General features: G+C 42.8%; 1 protein-coding gene across 1 annotated transcript in view; it reads right to left on the reverse strand.

Annotated features, from left to right (window-relative positions):
* The window catches only part of LOC124555089 (lysosomal-associated transmembrane protein 4B-like), a 158,934-nt gene that overhangs the window by 15,456 nt on the left and 121,901 nt on the right, over nt 1-21,577 (reverse strand). The window contains exons 3-4 of the mRNA XM_047128884.1: nt 18,446-18,599; nt 3,480-3,565 (exon numbers count right to left, since the gene is read on the reverse strand). Coding sequence (XP_046984840.1) covers nt 3,480-3,565; nt 18,446-18,599 — 240 coding nt within the window. The remainder of the gene's footprint in view (nt 1-3,479; nt 3,566-18,445; nt 18,600-21,577) is intronic.

Raw genomic sequence — 21,577 nt, forward strand, 5'->3', positions numbered from 1 at the left:
GTCATATCTATTGTAAACACCAATAGTAAAACTATCTGAAAATCTTCTCCTAGCAGATCTCTTGCCAACAGCCAGCTCCCATTCCCCAACCCCCTTCTCCCTCCTCATCGTATCTAGCTCCTCCTGTGCGTTTTTCAACTGCACCTGAAGGGCACAGATATTACGCTCCTGCTCCTCTATCAACTTACTCTTGCTGCATAACCTGCAGTTACAGGAGAGGATCTCACCAGAATGCCCACTGGCTTCCCCACTGCATTCCCCCCAGTGAAAATACTTCGAACAAGTCTCACACCGCAATCCACTACTCACGAACCTACGGCAAAGCCCACACTTCTCACTCATGGTAAAATTTTACTTTTTCTAAGTTCCGCTACTACAATAAGAAGATGTTAAAAACCTAACTACAATAATCATAAACTTACTCTACAAGGGAAGTAACTACTATTATTAACAGTATTAATAAACAACAAATGTGAATATAACAAAAGACTAATACAGAAAGAGAATCAAACGTCTAATGACACAGTAACGAAGCTGAAAACAGTTCCCAAAAGGTTCTTCTGAAATTATTTCACCAGAAAGCACAAAAAACACTGGTTGAAGACCACTAAAGTTCCTAAATAAACCACTATACACAAACAATTAATCAGTACTTAGCTTCCGATGCGCCGCTACAGCTGCAACTGGTCAGCGCGGAAATACAAAATCAGAGGACAGATGAATGATAGCTGCGACTGTGGCAATGTGGACACACCAGAACACAGGCTGTGGGACTGCGCACTCTATGAAAACGTGGATATTAAGGGTGTTGGATCACAAAGCAGCACTGAGGAGCTAGTCGACCTGGCGCATCTTGGACGATACAGCAGCCGCAGTATCCAGGAAGGCCAAGGAAGACGAGGCACTCAACCATAAGTCAGCAAGCTGCCATCCAGGCTAGACAACATACTCTACAAACAATCGAATGAAATAGTATCCCAAAAATCTACAATTGTTGGTGCAAGTGATAATGGAAGTATGAACTTTAAGACAAAACAGTAATGAGTGGGATTACTTGCTAAGGTGGAAACGCTGCTGACATACTGCCCGACGCCTAAGGAGACAGTGGCTGTTGACCGGAATAGTATGAGGGCGGATCAAGTAGCGGAAAAAATCTACAAATTAAATGCACCAAAAGAAATGAACAAGCAGAGAACAAATTCTGTAGTGCTTGTGGGTAACTGGTATACGGTTTTATTGTAGTTTTTGAGTAGCAGAAGCTGTTGTATATTTTAAAAATTAAGTATCAGAAATAAATAGTTAATAAATAGTTATTACTGTCCAAGGAAATATGATTTGTGTGACCTGTTTTAGTTTTTCAGATAATAGCCTGTAATTAAGAAGGATAAATAAGTAAATTAAATAAAATGGTCTAACACGCCAGTTGTACAGAATTTTGCACGATATCCTTCAGGAAGACATCCAACAACTCTATCAATCAATGACAAGCCGAATGACTGCTTGCATAAAGGCCAGAGGTGGACCAGCGTACTATTGACTTGCTCAACCTGTGAAGCTCTTTCTCTTGAATAAATTATCCAATTTTTCTGAAAATGTAATCATTTGTTTGTGTGTACATGTACATCACATCTACCTATTTCCGTCCGATTCGTATAATTCCTTGTGGTGCCCCCCCCCTCCCCCCCACCACTGGACACCCGAAGCACGAAAAAGATGGCTTGAGCCCTACTTGTCGTCAGGACACCGTTCAAGGAGGTGATGGACGTATTCTAGTGTAGGGGATTTTTATACGGGTTCTTTCACGGTTTCTCACTGGCGAACTACAGCAAACTAGCCGACCATGTGCGTCATGCGAAAGTCTTATACCAGTAGTCATTTAGTGACAGGACTAGCTCAGCCACTCAGCCATTAATGTTGTCACCTTTCTACTTTCGCACGCCCCCATCTCCATGCAGCATTGTCAGATGTCAAGCAGGAACTTACGATACGACGTTGTGATTGTTAAAATCACTGCTAAAATGTAGCTCAGCCACATTTCCCAATGGAAAAGGACTGAAATGACATGTTTTAAAGGAGCATCTGAATTATTCTACAAAAATCTTATAATAACGATAAATATAAAAATATAAATATTAAAAATTCGTGGTTATTTCCCCTGTAAGGGTGTCGTCCTACAATGTGCTTCAACAAAATCCGACCCGTCTGTAAAATAAACTAAAACGAAATGGCATGTGCAGTTCTTGAATATAGGCAGTGCCACCCCAGGTCACACGCACAGTCCCTATACCTCCAGGGAAAACACGCCCGCACACACACACACACACACACATGTAGCGCGATGAAAACCTTATGTGCATAATCAAGAAATCAAATGCACTCTCAACAATGATCGAAGATAATGTACATCGCTACGGAGATGCCTGGGAGATCTGAATGTCGATAGTATTACTACACTTGAAGTAGGTAACTGCAGGCTGATATTATAACAAAGTTATAAAATTGAAAAAAAAGGAAGCTGTTTGCGTTTCCTGTAATCTGTTAATACATTTTTTATTTTTACCGCTATGTATTGTAGTCTCATATTGTACCACAGAGCGATGTGGTACTGTGCTTAGCACGCTGGGCTCTTGTTCGGGAGAACGACGGTTCAAATCCGCAACCGGCCATCCAGATTTAGGCTTTCCATGATTTACCTAAATAGCTCTAAGCAACTGCTGGAATGGTTCCTTTGGAAGGACACGGCCGATTTCTTTCCCTATTCTTAAAACATTACGACCTTGCGATCAACCTGTAATGACCGCGATGTCGACGGGACGTTAAACCGTAATTTTCTACCCTTCTTCAAACTGTTTCAGTATATCCAATTTGCTACCTATATCCTTTACGTGCAAAATTGTGAGGTCTTCTTCCGTTTCCAACATAGAGTGGCCACTTTCATGGTGTACAACCTTGCATGGCTACTGCCGACTTTTCGAAAATACTAAACCGTAAAACACACCTGTGTCCCTTCAAGTTGAGGCAGAAGGAACAATGGGGAAAAGCGTCAATATTAGTGTATTTGCACTGTGAAAATTGGTTGAGTCGAAGTTTTAACACTGATTGAAGCAGAAAAAATATTTGTTGTTACTGAGATCTTCAGTCCAAAGACTGGTTTGATGCAGCCCTTGACTCAGACATGTGGTTGCTTGTACGGCGCTGCACTTCACCTGACCACAGTCTTATTCAGAATGTCTGGGACACTATCAAGCGAGATTGCACGCCTTGGACCGAACTTTGACCAATCTCCGTTAATTGTCGGAGGCTGTTGGGTGATAATGTATGACGATGCCTCTCCAACGATTTTCATATGAATGTATGTTGCTACATGCTATGAGCTAGGTGTCTCCTCTCATACAAGTGTGTGCAGAAAAGGAGCCAATTAAAGAGCAAGTCGTTCTTTTAAAATTTGCACTACTTTGATATTAATGTATTTCACATACCTTTATTCCATCATACAGAAGCATAGCACAAGCCAGAGCCTCTATTACGTTCAGTACGATGCTGGTGATCAGAAGCGAATATGTATCTGAAATATACGTCAAAAGGCAATAAGTTTCACTTATTTTTTTAATTGTACAACTGAGATAATATAACAAGACACACCAATCTCTGCTTCGTTAGAAAACTCTTTTCATTAAATTATGAAGAAATAAAATTAAATACGCAGATAAAAATATATTAATAGTCATAAAAATAAATATGCAAACATCATTACAACAGGGAAACAAACATTTAAAATCTTAGCGAACTGCATAAGCTGTTGAAGAACGTTTAACATTTTCCTTTCAGAATACTCATGGTCAGTGATCTCTTCATGACACTCAGAGCCTCCTAGAAAATCTGCCTCCCAAAGAAGCTTCCATGTATTTTGAGTACAACATCCGTAATGGGACCTCGCTCCGCCGGTCATAAATTACAATATGTTTGAGATAGCTAGTACAAACCTACGGTTTACACATATTCAAAGATAGCAGTCAAATTATGTCGGAAATCAGAAGTGTTCTTGCATTGCGAGATGATATTCTTAAAAAATTTCTGTTTCCGTAAATCGCTCGTTCCCCATTGATCAGTCTAGCTGCATAATTCTACACTACGTGATCAAAAGTATCCCGACACCCCCGAAAACACACATGTTTCACATTAGGTGCATTTTGCTGCCACCTACTGCCAGGTACTCCATATCAGCTACCTCAGTAGTCATCACACATCGTGAGAGAGCAGAATGGGGCGCTCCTCGGAACTCACTGGCTTCGAACGTAGCCAGGTGATTGAGTGTCACTTGTGTGATACGTCTGTACGCGAGATTTCCTCACTCCTAAACATCCATAGGTTCACTGTTTCCGATGTGATAGTGAAGTGGAAACGTGAAGGACAAAAGCGTACAGGCCGACCTCGTCTGTTGACTGATAGAGACCGCCGACAATTGAAGGGGGTCGTATTATGTAATAGACAGACACCTATCCAGACCATCACACAGGAATTCCAAACTGCATCAGGATGCACTGCAAGTAATATGATAGTTAGGCGGGAGGTGAGAAAACTTGGATTTCATGGTCGAGCGGCTGCTCATAAGCCACACATCACGCCAGTAAATGCCAAACGACGCTTGGCGCAAAGAGCGTAAACATTGGACGATTGAACAGTGGAAAAACGTAGTGTGGAGTGACGAATCTCGATACACAATGTGGCGATCCGATGGCGGGGTGTGTGTATGGCGAATGAGCGGTGAACGTCATCCGCCAGCGTGTGTAGTGCCAACAGTAAAATTCGGAGGCAGTGGTGTTATGGTGTGGTCGTGTTTTTCATGGAGGCGGCTTGCACCCCTTGTTGTTTTGCGTGGCACTATCACAGCACAGGCCTACATTGATGTTTTAAGCACCTTCTTGCTTCCCTCTGTTGAAGAGCAGTTCGGAGATGGCGATTGCATATTTCAACACGATCAAACACCTGTTAATAATGCACGTCCTGTGGCGGAGTGGTTACACGACAATAAAATCCCTGTAATGGACTGGACTGCACAGAGTCTTGACTTGAATCGTAAGAACCCCTTTTGGATGTTTTGGAACGCCGGCTTCGTGCCAGGCCTCACCGACCGACATCGATACGTCTCAGTGCAGCATTCCGTGAAGAATGGGCTGCTATTTCCCAAAAACCTTCCAGCACCTAACTGAACGTATACCTGTGAGAGTGGAAGCTGCCATCAAGGCTAAGGGTGGGCTAACACCATACTGAACTCCAGCATTACCGATAGAGGGCGCCACGAACTTGTAAGTCATTTTCAGCCAGATGTCCGTATACTTTCGATCACATAGTGTATTTGAATCATGTATTTTCCATATTCTTGCCACCGAGTTCTGTTACGAGACATTAATAAATGTCCATTTGATCCTTTAGCGTAATCCCCCAACCAGCTACTCCCACTGCAAAGTAACCCGATCAGCAGCTGCTAATGTAGACTGCAAATACAACGCCTGCACTTTCTATTAACTGAAATTTTGTTGAGTGATGAAACCTTAATTTTCTCTTTGAGCCTCGGCTTAATTTCCAACAACAAGTTAAGAACACAATTATGAGTTACATTATGCTTTTAAACCAAAGTATGAATCATCGATGATTTGTGATGAGCTGCATGTTCTTCTTAGCGTCGTATTCATCGTATATCCAGGACATTGGAATATTATTGGGAGAAAAACGAAATATTATTATTTCGGTATCATGATAATTATTATTTTGGGACTGTCTAATCACAACTGAATGAAACATAATTTTTGTACCATACGCATTTTGCCTTTATTCTTTGCAAGGCATCTTCATAGACAGATTTCGTGGAGTTGACCTACATGCTGTGTTTTTATTTTTTGTTATGGCTGTTCTTCTTCGGATGGTTACGATTTGAAATTTCGTTTTTTTCAGCATTAGGAATTGAACACACGTTTTGATGTTATATATTTTGTAATTTTTTTCACCCTGTACACATTTACTCAGTGCCATCCTCACTTTTTGTTCTACAGTTTGCTCGATATGTCGAATTAATTACTTCAGGTAAAGGCTTGTACTAGGTCTGTAAATTTTTTCTTAAACTGTAACATCACGATGTGCCCAATATCCTCGTAGAAGTCGTCCACTGGTGAATGAAGGTACTCTATTACTGCTACTACTACTACTACATGAACCGACATTCATGTCCTTCACTATTTTACGTAAAACGGCCGTTTCGCGGAAAACTAGTAGGGCTACCGGGAATATTTAATAAACGAGGAGTATGATTCAGGTTCTGCCTCGACACAATGGAGGTTCCAGGCAGAGGTGCATGAAGTTGATACATACCGCTATTACAGCTACGAGGGAAATATTTATTAATATTCATGCAGCTGGCGCACGTAATCACTTTTATACTAACGCAAATTCTGTACATAAGTGCATTATTTTACAGTTAATAACGCTGGTTAACATTAACTACTTTCACAGTTTGAGCCCATAAGAAAATCCACTACCACGCACTCGGTCCCCAACGTGATGCATACACTAAAACCATCATTACACAGTATACTGATATCCCTAAACCCTACCTCCCTTTTGCTTCCTCTAGTACAATGACAACTTTTCTTAGCCCTACACCCAACCCTCCAGAAATCCCAGAGGTCCCTTCATCAACCAGATTACCTCCAGATCCAACCAGCGTTTTCTTAGGCCAATCCTCCCAATAATTAATAGGAAGAACCATCTACAGCTACCGACCCCATCATTTATGCCTCAGCATTTTTTTTAGGTTTTACGGAAGAATCCTTTTCGACTGCAAGTCATTGTGACCCTTCTTCCACTGCTCTATTTCTTTTCTAACACCCAAATATAGGTTTCTCTTTCCCATCACTCCACATCACATTTTGAATGTTTCTAAACCACTGTTCTATACGAGGAGCGTTCAGTAAGCAACGCAACACATTTTTTTGTCGGCCAATTTCTGTTAAAAAAGTGCAATTTGTTATTGGACATCGTCGAGTATTCCCGCTTGAGCCCTTAACAGTTTCAGTAAGTTCCGATAGGTGACGGCACTAAACGTAGCTCCCAAATGGCGTCTGTAACGGGCGTTGTCACTGATTTTCTTTTGGCGGAAAACCAGAGCATCGCAGATAATCGTAGTCGGTTGAAGAATGTCTATGGAGACCTGTCAGTGAAAAAAAGCATGGTGAGTCATTGGACGAGGCGTCTGTCATCATTGCAACAAGGTCGCGCAAACCCATCCGATCTCCAGCGTATCGGCCGGCCGCATGCAGCTGTGCCTTCTGTAATGTTGGACCGTGCGGACACCTTCATTCGAGGTGATCGACGGATCACAATCAGACACGTCGCTGCTGACCTGGACGTCTCCGTTGGTAGTGCTGGAACACTCGTCTACTAGTTGCGGTCCTCAAAGGAGTGTCCCCGCTGGGTTACTCTCCGCTAACAGGAGACCATCAAGGGCATCTGTTTGGCCCAATGAAGGATGCAGTCTGCAGGCAGCGGTAAGTGGATAATGAGGAGGTTATTGATGCAGCAACAGGTTGACTCCGGCGACGACCAGTAAAGTGGTACAATGCGGGCACACACGCTCTCCCAGTAAGGTGGCGTAACGCCGTCGCATTGAACGCAGCTTACGTTGAAAAATATGATTTTGTGGCCGAAACAGTGGGGAGTAACATGGTGTATTGAAACCCTGAATAAAACCAGCCTACTTTCAGGAAAAAAGCGTTTCATTACTTACTTAATGCCCCCCGCATACCATAAATCTCTTTGAGTGAAAAGTAGGTGCAATTGTTACCAATTACAGCTCGTATCCCGCTCATGTGGGCAAGGCGAATGTCGTAACGTGCATAACATTTAGTGAAGCTACCGCAGTTTGTTAACGGATTTACAACCAGATCACACAAATACTGTTGCTGATAGCTGTAAATTAAACGTTTGACGCAAAACATGTGATAGTAGGTTGGCAATGTTAGCCTTGAAAGGTCGGGGCATGCCTAGGACTTAAATTGAGATTTAATACCACAACCGATACTGTGGCACGTAAAGCCCTAAACGTCTATCACATTTTACACAATCCATACGCGTTGCCCACTTCATCTTTAAAACTACCGAATTCCACTTCCTGCGCATTCCTACTCACTGATACAAACCACACCCCACCAATATCGCCAATAGCAGAAAGTCAATGGAAGACATCAATTTTGAAATACATCACAATCAAAAACTTTTGAAAACTGCAAGGAAGTTGTCTGTATTTTAATTTCTGTAACAGTATTTTAACAATATGTTAATATTTTAAAACAATTTTTATCATTTTAAACATCTTCCGAGGAAGAATGGATATAGATACTATCGCTAACAGCACCTTCAGCCCATGCGGGCCGAAGAAGATGAAATAACTATAAACAAGAATAACAGTGATTGCGACTTTCTAAATCAGAACAGTCTGGACTGTTACTGTCTCCTTATAATCATAAATAGTGGTAGTGTGCTATAAAATAAAATTATAAAAAGTCTTAAATTTGCTACGAAAAACATTCGTCTGTAGGAACCTGCTAGTAACAAATGATGACTTGGTGCAAGATGTGTACAATTCGAGCAAAACGATCTTCTGAGCTACTAGCGGTAATCTTGAACTGGTAGACTGAAAAATAATTTAAAAATCCGCTACACATAATCAAAATTTTAAAATTTCCAGCGCCTCAAAGGTGGGGCTCCCATACACACATTGTCATTGCCGTTAGGACAGCTTGATGCATTTCTTACTGTTCTATGTGGTAGTGATGCCGCTGAATCAGAAGAAATAGAAGTGGAACTTCTTTGGTCAGAGAAAATGAGAATACAGTTTTGCAAGTCCGTGATGTCAGATTATCGCTTCAGGAAAATCATAATATGTCTCAGGTTTGACTTGTAGTTGACACGGTTGGAGCGACTAAAAAAACGATATGCTTGCTCTCGTATCAGATGTGCAAGAGAGTCATAGCAAACTGTCAAAACATTTGCATTCCTTGTCCTTGTCCTGTGTTGATGAGCAGTAGCTGCCTTCGATGGATGTGCAGAAATACTGGATGGCGTTAGATAAAGATTTTGAATGTATGCTAAATCAATTCCCATGTGTTTGTAAAAATGAAACTTGTCGTGGTAGTGGACATCTTACTGACTTTGTAGTGAAGAAACTTGTGCAGCCATACTTAAATAAAGGAAGAAATTTCACGTATGACAACTACTTCACCTCAGTTTCACTTGCACGGTATTTGAAAACAAATCTGACAAGCTTGCTTGTTACAATTTACAAAACTGGAGGTGAAGTGCCTGAGTGTATGAAGAAAGCTCGCGAAGACGTATACATAACTGTAAATTTCAAAAGGACACTATGACGTTCACAGAGTACAATGGAAAGCCAGGTATGATTGTAATAGTTCCCAGTTCCCTGCATCCATATGTACAAACTGACAGTGACATGTAACAAAATCTGCATATGTAGTAAATGATGCAGAACAGATGGCTCGCAAGTACCCAATGAAAGCTGATGGAAGTATGTGGCCCGTTCATATTTTTATAATATTCCGGATTTTGTAGACATCAATCATTGGATAATGGTTCAAATGGTTCAAATGGCTCTGAGCACTATGGGACTTAACATCTGTGGTCATCAGTCCCCTAGAACTTAGAACTACTTAAACCTAACTAACCTAAGGACATCACACACATCCATGCCCGAGGCAGGATTCGAACCTGCGACCGTAGCAGTCGCGCGGCTCCGGACTGAGCGCCTAGAACCGCTCGGCCATTGGATAATCTACAGAGATGAAACAAAGAGCAAGATGACAAGGCTTGTTGCGGAATTGGCACAGATTTTACAGAAAGCACGGCCAATTTTTAGTTTTCTGCGTCTGCGCTGATTGCAAAGCTTTGTCTGCAGACAACTATGATCTGAAGGTATCTAAAAGGAACTTATTTACTTATGCAGACTGTAACGTTTACCTTTAAACAATGTGTAAGAAAGTGTAGTCCTCTATTACGTTATGGTAACATACTGAGTCTATATTACATCTTGCTTGCTTATTGAATGTATCATTTTGTAATGAAAGCTTTTTGACTTGGCAGTATTTCTATAAAAACGGAAGATTTCGTTTTGATATGACAAACAGTTTTCAAGTATTTGGATTTTGAAGTTGATTTGGACAAAAAATATGAAAATATTCCATGTTTAGAATTAAAACAAAATAACAGACTATTGGAGTAACTATTTGCTAGAGAAAAACTCATCCTCAACATTAAAAAAGACTAAGAACAAGCTGTGTACGTATCGACTAGAGATAGGACATTTTTGTCCCGATGGCGGTTCTATGGAGTTAGAAAAGCCCGTCGGTTCTAGTGCTACATAGTCCGCCAGTAAAAATACTGTTTAGATAAGACATATATCTACAGAAATTCTTGTGATAGTTGTTCTGAGCAAGTATAGCCGTTACTCATCGTTGGAGCCTACAGAAGTATTTTAATTATGGGTATTATGAAAAGTGATATATCTGACGTCACAGCCAGGAAAACGTTTACACATAGGAGTAGCGTTCCCTTCTTTACGACAGATCGTGACGATGATTGACCAAGAGCAGATCATGTTACTAGAGGTGGTCCAACCTTAGTGCTGCAATAAACTGATTTTGTAGTTGATCTGATGTTTCAAAGTAAAACCGTGTACAGTACTGTAGGAAGTGACTGTGATAGGAGCACAAATAAATATTTAGCATGGTGACAAAAAAAGCTAATGCTGGTCAACTGCGTCATCTCTCTCCATTGCACTGGTAAGTAGGGCTATTCTCACTACATCGCTGAATATACAGAAACTTTTGTGCCTAGCAGTATTGCAATACCCAGGCATTTAGTATATGAAGTCCCGCTTGATAGAATATTTAATACAGGCGCCGTTGAACGCGCGTGCGCGCGCGCGCGCGCGTTTGTGTGTGTGTGTGTGTGTGTGTGTGTCACATATACTGCACGCTTGTTGTTTTACCTCTCTCTGGTGTCGCTAGTTCGTAGAGAGTACGGAGGGGAGCGATTACTCGGAATTATGGCTCTCGTGAATGCTCCTTAAATTCTGGAGTGACGCACATATCTCTTTGGTTTTGGATGTTATACTTGTGTAAATCAACTTAATTGTAGTATACAGAGTGCCCCAGAAAAATGTATACACTGTTTGTCAGGCACTATCGAGATGTCGATATTGTCGTTCGATTTGAGTTAGGATTATGTTGTAGTATGGTCTTTGGCTCAACAGACGTTAGTACTTTCATCCCGGCATTGAAAAAACAAGAGGGCTGGAGCACGTTTGACATTCGAGCAACGAAAATGTATTGTGAAGTGGTTTTTCAAGTTTGATAATGCCGTTGAAGTGCAACGTCACTGGAGGCGGAAGTCTGAAACAGAACAGCCAACCCGCCTAACAATTAAACGGATCACTGACAAGTTTGAATTGCATGGAACCATTTGTGAATTCACAAAGGAAGATCTGGAAGACAGCGTACAGCTACAAGTCCTGCTTCGTCGGCTCTTGTCTGGGAAACGTTTGTTAATTATCCACAGAAGTCTGCTACGCAATGTGCACGTGAAGTGGGAGCTAGTAGTACAAGTGTACGAAGAATTCTGAAAGCTGCAAAGTGGAATGTTTACATTCCACGATTACTGCACGTGATTAATGATGACGATCTTGATCGCCGAATGCAATTTTGCGAGTGGTAGCCTATCGCGATTGCACAATTTGAACTTAATGGATCCGTGAATCGGCATAACAGTGTGTACTGGGCACCGGAAAATCCGCATGTTTTTGTGGATAAAGCGGCCAATCTACCAGGGGTTCATGTGTGGTGTGGACTATCATCTAGGGGCTTAGTACGACCCTTTTTCTTTGATGCTACTGTCACTGGAGAAGTGTACTTGGAAATGTTACGCACATCAATTTTGCCAGCTATACCTGCGCTGTATGGAGCTGATGAAGAGGTCTTCTACTAACAGGACAGGGCGCCTCCACACTACCACCTATCCGTACGAGCTTTCCCGGATGACAATTTCCCGGGGCATTGGATTGAACGAAGACGGCCCATTGAGTTCCCTCCACGGTAGCCAGATCTTACACCTATGGACTTTTACTTGTGGGGAACTGTGAAAGATAACGTCTATCCACGTAAGTCACGCACGCTGGAGGAACTTCGCCAGGAGATTAGAGCGACATGTGCAGCTCCACTCTAACACCGACTGGCGTAGTTGCGGTGACCGCTCGTCGTTCTGTTATGTGTATAGCCGCCAACGGTGAACATTTTGAACATTTAAAGTAACCATGTGCTAAACTCAAGGTTGTACAACATGTGTGATCAACTGTTAAATGTAAAATAAACACATAAGTAATACTTCTCGTTCCTTAAATTGTGTATACATTTTTCTGGCGGACTCTGTTGTCCGCTTTTAACACACGAGTTTGACACTTATTTGTTGGCAAAATAACCTATTCGCTGGTCTATAACTTCATTCAAAGTGTACGAATGTGTCGCCAGCAATATCGTAACGTCGGAACTTGGGCTGCGAAAGTGAGGCAGGGGACTTTTGCATTCTGGAGCGTCGCTGAATGTGCCAACTCGCCGAATCAAACAGGTGGGTTCACCTTAGGACGTGATTGTGCGTACCTCTAGTTCAGCCACCTACTACACTACTGGCCATTAATATTGCTACACCAAGAAGAAATGCAGATGATAAAAATGGTTCAAATGGCTCTGAGCACTATGGGACTCAACTCCTGAGGTCATTAGTCCCCTAGAACTTAGAACTAGTTAAACCTAACTAACCTAAGGACATCACAAACATCCATGCCCGAGGCAGGATTCGAACCTGCGACCGTAGTGGTCTTGCGGTTCCAGACTGCAGCGCCTTTAACCGCACGGCCACTTCGGCCGGCTGCAGATGATAAACGGGTATTTATTGGACAAATATATTCTACTAGAACTGACATGTGATTATGTTTTCACGCAATTCGGATGCATAGATCCTGAGAAATCAGTACCCAGAACAACCACCTCAGGCCGTAATAACGGCCTTGATACGCCTCGGCATTGAGTCAAACAGAGCTTGGATGGCGTGTACAGGTACAGCTGCCCATGCAGCTTCAACACGATACCACAGTTCATCAAGAGTAGTGACTGGCATATTGTGACGAGCTAGTTGCTCGGCCACCATTGACCAGACGTTTTCAATTGGTGAGAGATCTGGAGAATGTGCTAGCCAGGGCAGCAGTCGAAGATTTTTTTCTATCTAGAAAGGCCCGTACAGGACCTGCAACATGCGGTCGTGCATTGTCCTGCTGAAATGTAGGGCTTCGCAGGGATCGAATGACGGGCAGAGCCACGGGTCGTAACACATGTGAAATGTAACGTCCACTGTTCATAGTGCCGTCAAGGCGAACAAGAGGTCACCGAGACGTGTAACCAATGGCATCCCATACCATCACGCCGGGTGATACGCCAGTATGGCGATTACGAATACACGCTTCCAATGTGCGTTCACAGCGATGTCGCCAAACACGGACCCGACCATCATGATGCTGTAAACAGAACCTGGATTCATCCGAAAAAATGACGTTTTTCCATTCGTGCACCCAGGTTCGTCGTTGAGTACACCATCGCAGGCGCTTCTGTCTGCGATGCAGCGTCAAGGGTAACCGCAGTCATGGTCTCCGAGCTGATAGTCCATGCTGCTGAAATGTCGTCGAACTGTTCGTGCAGATGGTTGTTGTCTTGCAAAAGTCCCCATCTGCTGACTCAGGGATCGAGACGTGGCTGCACGATCCGTTACAGCCATGCAGATAAGATGCCTGTCTTTTCGACTGCTAGTGATACGAGGCCGTTGGAATCCAGCACAGCGTTCCGTATTACCCTCCTGAACCCACCGATTCCATATTCTGCTAACAGTCATTGGATCTCGACCAACGCGAGCAGCAATGTCGCGATACGATAAACCGCAATCGCGATAGGCTACAATCCGACCTGTACCAAAGTCGGAAACGTGATGGTACGCATTTCCCCTCCTTACACGAGGCATCACAACAACGTTTTACCAGGCAACGTCGGTCAACTGCTGTTTGTGTATGAGAAATCGGTTGGAAACTTTCCTCATGTCAGCACGTTGTAGGTGTCGCCACCGGCGCCAACCTTGTGTGAATGCTCTGAAAAGCTAATCATTTGCATATCACAGCATCTTCTTCCTGTCGGTTAAATTTCGCGTCTGTAGCACGTCATCTTCGTGGTGTAGCAATTTTAATGGCCAGTAGTGTACTTTTGAGAGTCCTTTTTTTGTAGTGACGTTCTTTTTTTGTACTTTTCACCTAATTGGTAACTTCTATTGCAAAACTAAGAGGTTGGTGCTATGTTACAAGATAAAAGCGACCCAACATCAGTAAAACGCAGATTTAGTGATAGATAAAAAATTCGTTTAACATCAGAAAATACTATTGAAAATTTGAAAAATTACAACGATTTAAAAATTATTAAGTACGTCGGAAATAGTCACCCTGCTCATCTATAGTTTTGTAGCGTGTGATATCCAGTCCAAACTTACTTCACCCAAAAATGTAACTTCGATTGTTTCAGTATTCTGAAGAACATTTTCCTTCAGTAAGTCTAACGTTTTAGAGTTATTTTCATACACTTTTCCTTTTAAATATTCGCATAGATAAAAGTTATAAGGAGGCAAGAATGCCTCAGCCACAAAGCTTTCCTTACTGTGCGTTCTTAATGAAGGCTTCATGAGCACGTGACAGCGACTGACGAGACGTGCGGCACGTATCTCCTAGCTTGTTGGAAGAAGAAGTATTGCTTCCCATGTTCCTTTAACTGAGAGCAGAACGTTTCGAAAATTTTAAGAAAAATGTCTGTATTGGCATTGGTTTCAAAGAATATCTGACTGATAATTCAACAACCTGAAACTGCGCACAAAACTTCAATTTTTTCATCATTATCAGGAATCTGATGCACAGCGTGAGGCTTTTAGATGGCCCAATATCAATTTTACTGACTATTCACATGGCGAGAAAGGTGAAAGCAACCTCTACCACTCATAAAATTCAGTGTCGGGTCAAGTTCGTCATCCACAACCTTTTTAAGCAACCGCTTGTAGTGATTGGCCTCTTTTCATTATCAGCTGGAACTAATGTTTAAACGCATGAAACACAGCTGCGGTTTCAGACGTAAGGACGTAAGATCAGAATGATAAAACGAACGTTGAACACTTGTCTGTTGTGAAAGCCGCCTGATGATGATGATAATTGGTTTGTGGGGCGCTCAACTGCGCAGTCATCAGCGATCGTACACATTCCCAGTCAGTACACGTTCCAGTCTAGCCTGTTCCATGAATGATGCGGGCAGAGAAGATCCCTAACCCGGCCGGGAATCGAAACCGGAACACCGTGATCCAGAGGTTGCAACGCTACGCGAAAGCCGCCTGACAAGTTTTTCGGGTTAGAAATAATTTCCCGCAAAATGTTTGCAGCCGTTTCAGGAGTTCGAACTAAAGGCTCACGGTTAAGCTTAGATTAGAGACATCGGCACCGGACTGCCTTTTAGTCATTAACTTCTGAACGTATCTTTATGTAGGAAGACTAGAGTTCAAGAGAGTTCATGAAAAATTTCATTTGTCTTCTTGAATAACACATTACGGATGAAAGATTCAACTATAAACATCCTCTGATTTACAATAAGATATACTTTACTTAATTAACTCAGAGAATGACGAAAAGACAGTCACAGGACTTTCAGGCAACACCTCAAGCTGTGACAGTTAACCTCGACCATCACGTGATTTCAGGTCGGACTAGCGGGAAAGGAGCGAGTGTGCTGTTAGTTTGGTAGTACTATATTACATCTACATCTACACACGCACCACAAACCAGCGTAAGGTGCGTGGAGGGGGTACGTTGTATCACTGCTAGTCATTTCCCTTCCTGTTCCGGTCGCAGATAGAACGAGCAAAAAGCGACTGTATGTATGCCTCCGTACGCGACCTAATTTCGCTTATCTTATGTTCGTGGTCCTTAGACGAAATGTACATTGGCGGCAATACTCTCGTTCTGCAGTCACATTCAAATGCCGGATCTCCAAATTTTCTCAATAGTGTTCCTTGCCTTCTCTACAGGTATTCCTTTTTGTCTTCACGAAGCATCCACGTAATGCTTGCGTGTTACTCGAGCCTACCGATAACAGATCTAGCAGTCCACGTCTGAATTGCTTCGATGTCTTCCTTTAATCTGACCTGGTGATATCCCAAACACTCGGGCAGAACTGGAGAATGGGTTGCACTATTTTTCGGCATCCGGTCTCCTTTTCAGCTGAACCACACTTTCCTAAAACTCTCACAGTAAACTTAAGTCGACCATTCGCCTTTCCCACTGGAATCATCACATGGTCGTTCCATTTCATTTCACTTTGAAGCGTTACGCCTTGATATTTAGTCGGCCTGACTGTGTCAAGTAGCGCACTACTAATGCTGTATTCAAACATTACGGGATTGTTTTTCCAACCCAACTGCATTAATTTCCATTTCTCTACATTTAGAGTTAGCTGCCATTCATTACACCAACTACAAAGTTTTTCTCAGCCATATTGTATCCTCCTTCAATCGCTTCACGACGACACCCTCACGCATTACATTCAAATCAAGTGGCAAAATAGGATGTAGAGGATTGAATTTGTCCTTGAAGAACAGAAATTATGTGGCTGAAAATTCAGAGTGTATTTTATCTTACACGCAAGCCGCAGGACATTCATACCTGTGGAACGTTGCATTAAATAATGGGTAAGTTACGCTCTCGTTTGCTCGACGTCGACGAGACATTAAACCCCAACCCTCCTTCTATTTCACTACATCGAAACGTAGCTTCCATTTCTATAGTCGCAAAACCTCCCACTTCCACAAAACGTGATATGCAGAAAGACCAGCACGTGAAACTTCCTGGCAGATTAAAACTGTGTGCCGGACTGGGGCCTTTGCTTTTCGCCGGAGAGCCATCCAAGCACGGCTCACGACATCCCCTCACGCCTTTACTTTCGCCAGTACTTATCTCCTACCTTCCAAACTTTACAGAAGTTTTTCTGCATACCTTGCGAGACTATTACTGGTGGAAGAAATGATGTCATGGAGAAATAGCTTACTCACAGCCTGGGGGATTGTTTTCAGAACGAATTTTCACTTGGCAGCGGAATGTGCGCTGATTTTAAACTTCCTGGCGTATTACAACTCGATAGAAATAGGAGATCCAACGAAGTGCGGCGCGTTTCGTCGTATGTTCGTTTAGTAAGTGCGAGAAAGTTACCGAGATGTTCAGCAATATACAATGGCAGAGGCTACAGAAGAGGCATCGTCCATCACAGAGAAGATTTCTGTTGAAATTCCAAGAAGAGTCGAGAAATATATTACATCCTCGCACGTAAGTCTCGCGTAATCACCACAACAAGAAAATTAGAGCTAGTACAGACGCTTACCTGCAGTCGTTCTTCCCACACACCACTGACGAGTTGAACAGAGGAGGGGCGAAAATAATTGTGGTGTATCAAGTATCTTCCGCCACACAACGTAAGGTGGCTTGTAGACTATAGATTTGCATGTAGATACGTCCAGATAGGGATGCAGCAGCAGAAAGTCGCTCTCTGTGGTGAACAGGCAATACGTAGTTTAGAATTCAGTGTGGTTTTCCGTCATTACAAAGAGTACAGTTGGGCTTTTCAGCTAGGTGGGACTCACACATAATATCAATGGAGTACAGTTGGGGGTGTAACAGCAGTGAGTTGGTCTCATTGCTGAGTAAGTGCTGCAGTGAGGTCTCGTTGTTATTTAGTTTTTGATTCTGTGTGGCTCTCTATTATTACTGAGAGTATGGTGGCTTTACAGCTAGGTAGGACTTACACATGATTTAGACAGAGTCCAGATATGTGTGTGGCAGCAGCGATCTGGGCTCAGTGTTGAACATATGCTGCAGTGTGCGCTCTTCGTTATTCTGTGTGGTTATCTGTTATTGCAGAGAGTAGAGTGGATTTTCAGATAGATGGAACTTACAGATTAACTCCACTCAGTGAGTGTTGCAGCGTCAAGTTAGTTCGGTGGTGAATATGTGCTGCAGTGTGTGCTCTTTGTTATTTAGTTTTGGAATCTGTGTGTTTCTCTATTATTAATGGGAGTAGAATGGCTTGCAGGTAGGTGGGACTCACACATAATTTCCACGAAGTCCAGGTAGGAGTGCAGCTACAGCAAGCTGGGGGCAGTGCTGAACGTATGTTGCAGTGCGTGCTCATTCTTTTTAGTTTTGGATTCTTTATGGTTCCTTATTATTAGAGAGAGTACAGTGGCTTTGCAGGTAGGTGGCACTTACACATGATCTCGACGGTGTCCAGGTAGGGGTGCGGCAGCAGCGAGTTGGAGTCACTGCTGAACATGCGCTGCAGCGTCTGGTCGTTGGCTCCACCCATGTAGTCCCCTGTGTGTAACCGGTACGCCATTGTCGCCAGCTGCACCAGGCTGGCTGCCTGCCGGCACAGTATTTCGTACGGTTATTCATTTTATGTGAATGGTGTATGAAGTATCGGTAATATCTCACACGCTGAGTGTAAGCCAAATAGAAACTCTCTGGACACAGGAAGATAGGAAGAAACTGGAGCTTAAGTTTTCTGTATAATTAGAGACTTTTCTTTACATATACGCATGTTTGGCATGACCTTTCCGATACTATTTGATTTCAATATAAATAAAAATGCAACGTAACCAGCCACTAAAATTTTAGTTTAATTTTTTAATTGCGCCGCGTTTCGGAGGCATTGATCCTTTACCAATTGGCAATTCCGGTGTTTAGCTCAGGTGCAATGCTTCTGGGAAACCAATGATGTCGAAATATTTGTCTTCCTGTGTATCTTCGTTGTGTAATACGAGAGCTGTTTGGAAAGTAGGTTCCGATCGGTTATGAAATTGAAACATTGTGTAAGTCCGATGAAGCTTTGCACATACGAAGGGGGGGGGGGGGGGGTCGATAAGTTTCTAGCCTAACAAATAAAGAATGACAGAAATTTCATAATAAGAATTTATTTATCAATATAATACCCCTGTACAGTAGTATACTTTCGGGCACGCTCAGATAACTTCTGCAAAACCATCCAAATAAAAGGTCTTCGAATTCGAGTCCAACCAAGCGTTCATAGCATCAATCACTGCATCATCATTGTCCTTTGAGATATTTTGTTAGGTTTGTGAAAATAAAAGTCTGATGGAGCCAAATCTGGAGAATATGGTGGATGACGTAACAATTCGAACCCGCAGTTACGCAGAATTTCCAGCGTTGCGAGGGCTTGTGCGCCGGTGCGTTGTCCTGACGCAAAAGAACTGCGCTCGCCAAATTTCTGCGCCTTTTTTTCTGTATCTCTTCTCTCAAACGGCTCAGGAGAGTGCAGTAGTATGATGCATTTATAGTTACGCCCATTTGAAAGTAATCCACCATACCCTTGTTCATCCCAGACGACCGATGTCATCACCTTACCGACTGATTTTTTCACCCGGAACTTTTTTGGGTAGGGGATGAAGGATGTTTCCATTGTTGTTACTGTTGTTTTGTCTCAGGATCAAAGTGGTGAATTCACATTTTGTCCATTGTCACATACCTTGCGAGAGAGCCGTCTTCATCTCCTTCAAATTGGCGGACGATTTCTTCACAACACCGAGATAAACTTTCTGTATTCCCAAAATATCCACAACCATGCCACGAGCACGGCCATGGGAGATTCCAAATGTGGTTTCAATGTGCTGGAATGTTGTTCGATGATCCTGCAAAATCGTATCGCGAATTGCAGTCACTGTTTCATCAGTGGCAACGGTTGACAGGCCTTTCGCTCCTTGGCCCATCTTCCCCACTTTTAAAGTCGGACACCGAGTTTTTAGCTGTTGCAAAAGACGGAGCACTGTCCTTAAGTGTATTCCGCATGTCTTCTGCAATTTCCTTCGGCGTCATTCACTTCAAATGAAGATATTCAATCACAGCACGGTCTTGATTCTCTCGATATTCGCCATTTTGCTTACGCTACGGTATACAACGCATCCTAGCGGCAAAACTAAGGGTCACCATAAAAGGAGGTGTTGTTTGTGTGAGACATTACGGTAACTATCACGGTTTGGAACTTTTCGACCGCCCCTCGTATGTGTTGGACGGCGCCTCTAGTATGCCCGACGATCGCGTCACGTCGCTCTTTTCAGTTCTGAGTGCACGGTGAGCATGGAAAGATGCGTAGAAAATAGTGTCTCCCTCCAAGTATGAGGGTCCGGTGAGAGATTTCACCTGATGTCATTCAGTCCACATAATATAACTGTCATGCTGTTCTTGCTTCGTGACAGTTCTCAGCCGTACTCTGTACGGGCAATGAAGATGTTCCTGCAGCATTTTCGATGGAAGTGTTTGATCACCCACAATACAGCCCGTAATTGGCTCCCAGTCAGTTTCACCTCTGCTGCCATGAACTGTAGGCTGTGAAGCCAACGTTTTGGCACAGATAATGAGCTGTAGATCAGCGTAGAGAACTGACGGAAAGCACAGGCGACTTGACGAGGGTATTGGAAAATTGGAAAGTTGGTACGACGCTAAGACTAATGTCTAAGTCGGAGAAGTGACTATGTAGAGAAGTGGCTGGAAGGTGTAGCTAACTGCTGCAAACAAAACATTTCTTATTTTAACAGTGGTTTCCATTTCGCAACCGATCGGAACTTACTTTCCCAACAGCCCTCGCAGATTTGGTAAAGTACGTAAACAGTGAATGTGTTAAACTTAAATATTTTCCTGTCGAGGAAAGTACGCAACTAAGATTTATGTGGATATTAACCTAATAGCTTTCAGCTGTTACCTTCTTTTGCATAGGTAGAGATTTCTGCGGAAGTTACAAGGAACCAGTTAGAAATAATGCATTTACTGTTAGCTGCGTACGTTTATTGTTTCAGTGGACGGACTATAGAATGTTTCTGAACATCAACTTAAGACGTCCAGTCTCAAAGGTAACCAACATCCAAGATCGATACAGCATGTATTTAAAGAAAAGTGAATTTGCATCCTCACTGTGGCTCTACTAGCGCCACTGTTATGCGACTGGCGGGAAATGTGAATCTACATAATCCTTCAGATGTGCCTAGAAACACGCCTACCAACTTTCGTTTATGTTGCATAACTCCTCCTTGGTGTCAGGTTTCTTTTTCCTTCAGCGCATTTCACAAGTGAAACAATGCTGAGAATTGAATTGGATCCGTCAGTAAACGTCTCCTTCCCAATCAGTGGTGGAGTAAATTAAGTAATTTATCTCGTATCACTAGAAGCGCATGGATTCCGGATGCGGAACCGCCATGGTCTCGCGATGACCCAGCATCACGGAGGACAAAATTATGGGGCGTTTCGGAGCCATTGTTTTCATTTTTGAACGACGAGGAGTTTTGAGTTGCTAACGTGCATCTATACAGTGATCTTCCAGAACTCGATATC

This window comes from Schistocerca americana, chromosome X (assembly GCF_021461395.2).
Source record: "Schistocerca americana isolate TAMUIC-IGC-003095 chromosome X, iqSchAmer2.1, whole genome shotgun sequence".
NCBI classification, from domain to species: domain Eukaryota; kingdom Metazoa; phylum Arthropoda; class Insecta; order Orthoptera; family Acrididae; genus Schistocerca; species Schistocerca americana.